The sequence below is a fragment of the Nematolebias whitei genome, chromosome 20 (genome assembly GCF_014905685.2).
Source record: "Nematolebias whitei isolate Nwh7 chromosome 20, NemWhi1, whole genome shotgun sequence".
In the NCBI taxonomy this organism is placed as follows: Eukaryota; Metazoa; Chordata; class Actinopteri; order Cyprinodontiformes; family Rivulidae; genus Nematolebias; species Nematolebias whitei.
The window spans coordinates 26,843,095-26,852,750 of record NC_056517.1 but is presented as its reverse complement, the minus strand read 5'-3'; the positions used below and the strand labels follow the sequence as shown (position 1 = coordinate 26,852,750).

General features: G+C 37.4%; 1 protein-coding gene across 1 annotated transcript in view; it reads right to left on the bottom strand.

Moving 5' to 3' along the window:
- The window catches only part of LOC119426385 (solute carrier family 22 member 13-like), a 13,806-nt gene extending 5,717 nt beyond the window's left edge, over positions 1 to 8,089 (bottom strand). Inside the window, exons 1-7 of the mRNA XM_037693946.1 lie at positions 7,675 to 8,089; positions 4,233 to 4,336; positions 3,961 to 4,115; positions 3,581 to 3,752; positions 3,384 to 3,504; positions 3,212 to 3,306; positions 50 to 264 (exon numbers count right to left, since the gene is read on the bottom strand). Coding sequence (XP_037549874.1) covers positions 50 to 264; positions 3,212 to 3,306; positions 3,384 to 3,504; positions 3,581 to 3,752; positions 3,961 to 4,115; positions 4,233 to 4,336; positions 7,675 to 8,049 — 1,237 coding nt within the window. The 5' untranslated portion in view covers positions 8,050 to 8,089. The remainder of the gene's footprint in view (positions 1 to 49; positions 265 to 3,211; positions 3,307 to 3,383; positions 3,505 to 3,580; positions 3,753 to 3,960; positions 4,116 to 4,232; positions 4,337 to 7,674) is intronic.
- Positions 8,090 to 9,656: the final 1,567 nt, after the last annotated feature.

Below are 9,656 nucleotides of genomic sequence, written 5' to 3'. Positions count from 1 at the left end.
TAAATTTAAAAACAAGCGTATTTGTGTTAGACAACAAACATTAAATTACCTTTTGGTATTGTGAGAATCCCAAGACAGGCTAAACCTCCAAACAGCAGCACTACTGCTTGACAGAACTTTCTTCCAAAGTGCTGGAGGAGAGGCAGCGTGCCCAGACGAGCAGGGAACTCCACTGCGGCAAAGATGAACTGTGTGAGGTAAATATCCAAACCAAAGTTGCCAACGTTTAGGCTGAGTCCATAGTACATCAGACTTGTTGCAAACCTGTTAAACATGAGCGTTACAGTCACTTAAAGTAGGGTTATTTCAAAATGTCACGAACAATTATCATCTTACCTGCTGCAGATAACTTTTTGAACAGCATTTTAGAAAGAGAACATTTAATTCTGACTGGATTCACCTCACTCTCCAATAAGAAGCTGTAGAGTGTTGCTATGAAGAGGGATTTTCACGACCTGGTGCTTTCAACAACCCGACCACAAATAAGTAGAAACCAGTAGATAGATAGCTGAATAGACTGGAGATGTAGTGGCTAGTCCAAGTGGTGTCAAGAACAAAGCAGATTGCGACTACATTAAAAATACCAGCCTAAAAACTTTCAAGCAAACTTTTATTATACAATCCTTCACACTGCTTTGAATTTTGTATTAAACAGTTATTTACATAAAACTCTCTGGTTGTTTACAAGAGCAAATATCAGAAAATATCGGCAGCACATCCAGTGCAGTCCGGGGTACTTCCAGCTACAGCAGAGGTGCCTAAAGTGGGGCCCACGGGCCAAAGTTGGCCTGCCAAGCCATTTGAGTTGGCCCCGCTAAACTGTCCTCGTTACTATGTTAAAAGTTCCTGTGAAGAATCAATATGTTTTCACTCAGTCACTCCACCCATTGATTCAAGGTTCTTTATTTGTCGTTCCACCACATGTAGTACATGTGGTGGAATGAAACTATGCATACAGGGTTATGATGTTAGATGGAAAAGTCGGCCCATTGACTACCGTATATATGGGACTGTTTATTTATGTTCATATTGTTGTTGCTGTTAATTGTGTTGATGTTGGACGTGCATTTTTTTTACATTTTGCACCACATACTGAAATGCCAAAATTTCAACATTTGTTTTAATTTCTTATCTATGACTCATTTGTTATATTTTGTGTTCTGTAATGTTCTTTATTCAGAATCAAAGGTTAAATAACTGTATAATAAATAAATTGACTTTACTTAAAGAAGGATTTGCATTTCATGAACTATATGTTTTCATTTGGCCTGCAGCCCCCTGATAGATTTTAAATTTGGCCCTCACAGGGAAAAAGTGTGGGCACCCCTGAGCTAGAATATTCTAATAATTCTGCTTGAAAAACATTGTAAAGTGAAACGGATTGTGACTTAAAAGTTTATAAAATCATAAGAAAATTTAGATTTAGATTTGTTTATAAAAGACAGCAATCCACTTTGGTTTTGGTCCCACTCAGTCAGAAACTCTTTAAACAATTTTTAGCCAAACTGAACCTTCTCTAAGAGCTGTCTATGACAAGAAATATTTTATTTACCTTACCTTTCCATAAAATTCTACTTTAACATCCCTTTAAGCCTCACCTGCTCCAGTGGTTCTCAAACTGGGGTCCCCGGACCCCTAGGGGTCCACAACCTGGTGCTTGGGGGTCCAAAAAAAAAAAAAAAGTATGTTTTTACAAGCACGTAGATGTTTACCAACCCGTTATAATACACCAAAATGCAGGAAATCCCATCTACTTTAGTCTAAATTTTCTGGGGGAGGACCCCACCCCACCCCACCCCACCACCACCACCACCAGCCCCACCCACTATTTTTGTTCCAGCATGGACGGGTTTATAAATTAATCCCTGTTACTTGCTGTATGATTCTGTTCAGTTTGATGTAAATAGTTTCCTGTAATAATTTGAAGAAGTGGTGATGCATTTATTTTTTTAATTCATTCAACCCTTATTTATTATACAGGTTAATCCCAGTGAGCCTCGGGGACTCATTTACAAGAGAGACCCAATTTCAAAGAATGGTGACAACAGTGAATAACAACGACAACAATAAACAGTCACAAAAGATGTATACAAAATTTAAATATCTTTTTTTCTTTTCTTTTCTTTAAACAAATCGAAAAGAAATAGCAACCAAAAGGACGGTTAAAAGGAAAAGTAGCGAAAAGAAAAGAAAAAAAAAAAAGCTAGCTTGTAAGGCGGTGGAGAAAACTTAAAACAGGAACATGGCTGCATTGGTTTTTGCCAGGAACTTAACAGATGTTTAAAACCACTTAGAGAGGTCAAGGTCGAGAGCTTCAGATCTTTTTGCAAGATGTTCCAGGAAACAGGAGTGGAGTAGGAGAAGGCCCTATTGCCTAGTTCAGTCCTCACTGAGGGAACACTGCAGGTAATAATGTCCTGAGAGCGCACACTGTAACTGCACTCACGCAGAGACATGTAGGAGGAGATGTCTGAAGGCACCAGACCATTATTACAGTATGTTCATTATACGAATAGGTAAAGTTTATAAATGGTTTGTGAAACTGTTGTTTTTTTTCAAACTGTAGTTTTTGGAAGCTGAAATTAAAACATTTCATAATTAAGTGTGTCTTGAATGAAAAATACCCCATGTTTAAAAGTATAAAAATTATATTAAAGCTATTAAAGAACAGATCTTAAGTATTTATGTTACACAAATATTTCCATTGCATTAAAGAGACGTATAGAAGAAAATTATTTAATAAACATGAAGGTTATGAGGAGGTCCCTGAACCCAAAAAGTTTGAGAACCCCTGATCTACTCTACTAAAGATATACATGTATTTTATCTTCTTTATAACATATCTCTGTCCAAAGATTTTAAGAAAAATGCTATCAGTACCTCTACCAAGCCATACTGACAACAATGCAGATGAAACAGACTTGGCAAAAGTTTGTTCAAAAGAATTGCAGCCTGTGATTATTTCTTTCTTTGCTGTTTTCTTTCAGGGAAACAGACGATGGAAAAAGGTTCGATTGATGTTTTGGTCTTTAGGGCAGAAAGTGATGGTGAGTGTGTGAGAAACAGACTGCTTTGTCATTGTTTTTCAAAAGCCACAGTATTTACCTAAAGTCTACTATCTGTATCCTTCACCAACTACTCAGAAGGTCATAGTTTAAAAACGAGAGCCAGAGTATGAATGAAACTACAAAAATGGAGTCAGAAAACTCACCAGACGCCGCTCATTATTAAAGCTCGTTTTCTCAGATAGGATTTCCTGAAGATGTCCAACATGGTTCTTTTTTTGGGTGTACCTTCAACCTCCAGCTAAATAATTCAGGTTTATTAGAAGTCAGTCATTTCATCGCATTCAGTTTGACCAGATTTTGTTTGATTTGACTCACTTTTTCTAGCAGCTCTTCGGGCGCATTTCTCTTGTTTACTTTAGCTGCTCTCCGTACAGCTTTAATGGCCTCCTCCTTCCTTCCCTGAGTAATGAGCCAGCGAGCTGACTCTGGAAGGACCCTAGTGGACGAACAAGCCTTGGTCATTTCTTCTATTGTGCGATTTTGTTTGAACGTTTATCCGAGTGAGCACTGACCAGTAGAAGATTCCCAGCACAATGATAAGAGGGCTGAAGAGCACCAGCTGCAGGAGCCTCCAGTCACGGATCAAATATGCAATTCCAGATAATATCATCAACCCCAGAGGAAAACAAGAGTGAGAGATAATGGTGCAAAGAGCAAACTTAGACGAGTCACTCCATTCTCCACCTTCAAAGAAATGGGGCAGATAATAAATAGACCATATGTGAATTTTTTTTAATGTGCACATTTAAAGATGTAAGAGCTTTTATTGTTTATAAAACTCAACTACAACCAATGAAACGTCTTTTTATGAATGCAATCAGTTTATGCACCTCATTAATGCTTAAAGGGATGCTGCGGTAGATTTAAGTTCCGATGTGTGCATTGTACCTACCGATGACAAATGCATTGACAAGGATTCCAGAAACCGAGAAGCCACAAATAAACTTAAGAACGATGTAAACATAGACGTTTGGTGAGAAGCTAGCACCTACACCGAACAAGAACAGGAGGAGGAGAGACAGCAGGATCACAAACCGTCGGCCTAACCTAAAAACAGAGAGACAGAAGTGTTAAACTGGAACGTTCCGTTTCATTTTATTGATCAATGCAACATAACAGTTATTTTCAAGTAAATGACTTGGTGGTTAAACTGGTGGTGGGTACCTGTCAGCCATCTGCCCAGCAACAAATGCTCCAACCAGAAGGCCGGCCATGTAAACAGACTGGGACACTTCTATCAAGCTGCTCCTGTCACACACCAGGTTGAACTGACAGTGCAGTGGACACAAAATTAATAAATGCACATTTAAAGGTTTATTGCCATCTTGATATTTTATTATTATTTAATGTCCAGTTTGGAAATTTGGAAATAAAAGGGCATGATTTTAGTAAACATCTGACACAACAAACAATTCATGGCAACGTATCAAAAAAACGAAAATTTTGATACAGAGATGTAAAATCAGTCTTGTAATTGAAAATGAATAACTTAATAAGGCATATACTATATGCTGAGTATTAAACCCTTCAGTTATATTATTTAAAACTTTTATCATTTTTAGTTAAACCTCGTCAATATTTCATTTACCAATATTTTTTTGTGTAATGTTGTGTATTTAGCAATGTTTTTAGAAAAGAGCCACATCATGATGTTGCTACCACCATGCTTTGTTGTGGGAATGATGAAAACAAGGGGAAAGATCATATTATTTTCATGACTTTCTTTTCATATTGTTTAGTCCCATCAGGTGTGCCTATTGGTTTGTTTCTGGTAAGCTGCATTTTATTTAGATCTGTCTAAACTTTTGATACTGTGGATCATGACATCTTATGTCATAAGCTCTCAGAAATTGTTTTTTCAGCTCACACCATTGGTTGGTTCTCTAACTATCTCTCAGAGCGGAGGCAATGTGTTCAACATAATGTTACTTACTCCAGTTATTTAACAATCAACAATGGTGTACCACAAGGCTCAGTCTTAGGACCCACCCTCTTTACAATCTACATAGGTAATGTAGGTCAGAGCATCCCTGATGCATCCTTACATTTCTATGCTGATGACGCAGTAGTTTATTGTCGAGCTAAACAGTTGCTGATTTTCCAGCTTTTGCAATCTGCTTTTGACATCATCCAGTAAGATTTGTTCCGTCTCAAACTTGTCCTAAACTCCGACAAAACCAAAGGGATGCTGTTTTCAAACAGGAAGTCGGTCCCAGCAGTTCTTGCTTTGATTTTATCCTTGAATGGTGTCCCCATTGAGTTTGTTGATTCCTACAAATATTTGGGTATCTTGGTCGACTCGCATCTCTCTTTTAAGCTCCATGTGGAAAACTTGGTAAGGAAACTGAAAGTTCAACTGGGTTTCTTTTTCAGAAACAGATCCTGTCTAACTCTGAATGCTAGGAAACGCCTTGTAACTACGACTTTCCTTCTTTCCATTGACTACGGTGACTATTTACATGAACACTCCTACAAGCACCCTGCATATGTTGGACGCTGCCTATCATGGTGCACTAAGATTCATAACTGGCTGTGATTATCGTACTCATGTCTCTGCGTGAGTGCAGTTACAGCGTGCGCTCTCAAGACATTATTACATGCAGTGTCCCCTCAGTGAGGACAAAACTAGGCAAAAGGGTCTTCTCCTACTCCGCTCCTGTTTCCTGGAATATCTTGCAAAAAGATCTGAAGCTCTCAACCGTGACTTCTCTAAGTGGCTTCAAACATCTGCTAAGTTCATGGCAAAAACCAATGCAGACATGTTCCTGTTTTTCAGTTTTCTACATCGCCTTACAGTATAGCTGTTTTTTTTTATACCATTGTATTTTCACTTGTTATTCTCAATTTGTATGCATCCTTTATGATTGTCTATTATTGTCTTTGTTATCCACTGTTGTCATCACTCTGTTAAAATCTGGTCTCTCTTGTAAATGAGTCCACATGACTCATTGAGATTAATCTGTATAAATAAAGGTTGAATGAATGAATGAATGCTTTCTTACTTCTTTTCATCATATTTTTAGGAGAAAACTTTTTTCTGTTATTTCATGAAGCTGAGCTCTTTGCAGTTCATCTTAAAGTGTTTTTTTAGGACAGACATTTGAATCTTCAGACATTTCTTAAGGTAAACGTTGGCATGTGTTACAACTGAGTATCCCTCATGCCTGATTTTATGGGTCCTGGTCAACAATCTTATGGGAATTTGATTTGATATTATCTACATGAGATTTTTAGCTTGTTATTTCAATTTTTCACTATGAGCCATTCCTAACCTGTACTGATCTGGCACCTTGACCCTTTGTGCCTTTTTACAACGTGCGTGGTAGACTTGACACCAGTTCAGAAATTGACTGCTTAGTGGTGAACCTGAAAGAAACAAATTAACTTCTGAAGATTTATGGCTGCATTTGAGGGTCTTAAACCTTAAACCTTGTTCAATATACAAAAAAAAAAAATATCCCATAAATTGCTGAATGTTAGATTTTACTTTATTTGAGAAGTATAATACTTATGTTTACAATTACCATATTTTCTGGAGTAAAAGTCACAGCAGTCAAAAAAAAAAAAGCATCACGAAGAGGAAAAACTATAAGTCGCTTCGGCATATAAGTCACATTTATTATGCGTCACCGCTGACCTGTTGCGTTTATTATGCATTTATTTAATGGTCAAAACAGCTTTGTTTCGTCTGGGTGCCATCCATCCATCCATCAACCCATCCATCCATCCGTCCATCCATCCATCTATCGCGGCCAGAGCCGCTAGCTCTCCAGCGTTCATCCACCTGCACCAGCTGAGTGAAGCGAGCACGCACGGGAGGACTCGCTGTTGCAGTTCTTTGAAATTTAAAGCGTCAGTCAAAAATTGCGTAATGAATATAAAAAAAAAAAAAACGTTTTTAAGTCACTTCGGCGTATAAGTCGCAGGACTGACAAATCCATGCAAAAAAAAAAAACAACTGCGACTTATACGCTGGAAAATATGGTATATAATTGCCATCTGAATTCATTTTTAATTAATGACATAGTTAACACCTTAATAAACCTTTTACTTTGTTACTATTCTATCTAAGCTTACATTATGTTTTATTGAAAGCCCAAAATTAAAAATAAGAATAAAACAATTGAATGAAATTTAAAATACTGTTTCTTCATATTTAAGTTTTAAAATATCAGTTTTGTATTTTTTTTCACCTTTTTCTTACCAATTTACATGATATTTCAGTTAAGATGACACCAATTATTATTTCTTTTATTGTAATTGATTGTGACTTATTTAAAGGATTTTCAGCTCAGCAGTAGTAGCTTCTAGTCAATTAATCCAGGCGAAATGTAGTTTACGGGGTCTTGCAACAAATCTGCTGGTTGCACTTTCTGCTACAAGGCTTGTGCTGCTTATTTATAAAATCACCCAAGATTTAAAAGTCTACATCTAATTTGTAAATAACGACCAAACAGCTTTAAAAACGTCTTAATCAAATCTGCCCAGGAAACATTTCATCATCATTTATTTGATCACAAATAATTAAGTTCTGAAAAGTAATTCATCATCCACATAGAGGATTATTTTTCTTCCTGTGGCTGTAAACATATAAAGTCATTCTTACCTCTGTCACTATGCTGGAAGCCCCATTAGGCAAATTAAAATCCGATCCGTTCATGCACCCTATTGTTGAATTAATTCCATACTTTTCTATCGTTTCCAAATCCCTATTTACTGGTATGAACATTTCACAGCTTTCAAACTTTCCTTCGCTGTTCACGGGGATGGTGAGGTTTCTTTTGCTTTCATCTGTCAGGTTGGGACCACGCTCCAAGATCCAGTCCGTGTTACAGCGGTGAGGGTAGCTCATGGCGGTAAACACCTGTCCGATCACATCAAAAGCAACAAAAACACTCGGGATGCACAAAGCAGCCACCAAGCGTTTCTGAAATAAACCAAACTCACCAATCTCTGCCAGGATCTGTCTAAAGTTGCTCATTTTGGAACCGGATTATCTTCTTAGTGTAACTGACAGAGACAGAGTTGGTAAGAAGAGAAGTCTACACTCCAACAATCACTCTCATCCTCCGAGTTAATGTTCAATCCAACAATCACTGTAAGCTTATGACCTGTTAATGTGTTAACAGAGCAGAACGGTAAACATCTGGAGGCCTTATTTACTCACTGTGATGAGTTGTTGTTCAGATGTTTCAGATTTTATACATTTCTAATTTTATCTGCCTAAAACAGACTTAAAGTGAATATTGTCGTATAAAAAGAGTTACGACGACTGCAGTTTTAAGTTTGGTTGATGCTCGGCGTTGATCTCCAACCTACAAATAAAATCCACATGTTAGGAACACTACACCCTGCTGAGGAACTGAGACTCACAAATGCACATCAACAAAGACAACAATCATAAATTAATCACGCACACGACAAAGCCCTAGTCTGGATTAGTGACCTGCTCTGGAAACCCCACACAGCTTCTGTGTCTGGCTTTACCGGACTCTTTTTGTTAATTTTATCTAAGGATTTATTTAAACAAAAAGCAAGCAAGAAAAAAAGACTTGATTGACTCAGATTTGATTTTTAAAAAATCTTTAAAATACACTCTTGTTTGTCTGATAGACCAACATGACCCAGCCTTACATGACAGCCGTTAATAAAACTTACTGCTGAGTCATGGATTAAGACACTGAAAACAATAAGATGCTGAGAGCAGAACAACACAAATGGTTTTAAATGTAAAACAGCTGATCTAAAAGAGTGAAAACTCTGGAAACATAACAGTGAAAGTGAACACATTGTTAAAAGAACCTTTGGTGTTTTTATTTGATTTATTTATGCTCATTGTACAAAGATTTTGTTGAAGTTATTTACAATGTTTGCCTTTTTCAATAAAGGTTTACAAAATGAAACAAAAGTTTTAAAAAAATGTGACTTTTCCACAGAATTTCATGCAGTGAAAAAATACAGGTCCTTCTCAAAAAATTAGCATATTGTGATAAAGGTCATTATTTTCCATAATGTAATGATAAAAATTATACTTTCATATATTTCAGATTCATTGCACACCAACTGAAATATTCCAGGTCTTTAATTGTTTTAATACTGATGATTATGGCATACAGCTCATGAAAACCCAAAATGCCTGTCCCAAAAAATTAGCATATTATGAAAAGGTTCTCTAAACAATCTATTAACCTAACCATCTGAATCAATGACGTAACTCTAAACACCTGCAAAAGATTCCTGAGGCTTTTAAAAACTCCCAGCCTTGTTCATTACTCAAAACCGCAATCATGGGTAAGACTGCCGACCTGACTGCTGTCCAGAAGACCATCATTGACACCCTCAAGCAAGAGGGTAAGACACAGAAAGAAATTGTTGAACAAATAGGCTGTTCCCAGAGTGCTGTATCAAGGCACCTCAGTGGGAAGTCTGTGGGAAGGGAAAAGTGTGGCAGAAAACGCTGCACAACGAGAAGAGGTGACCGGACCCTGAGGAGGATTGTGGAGAAGGGCCGATTCCAGACCTTGGGGGACCTGCGGAAGCAGTGGACTGAGTCTGGAGTAGAAACATCCAGAGCCACCGTGCACAGGC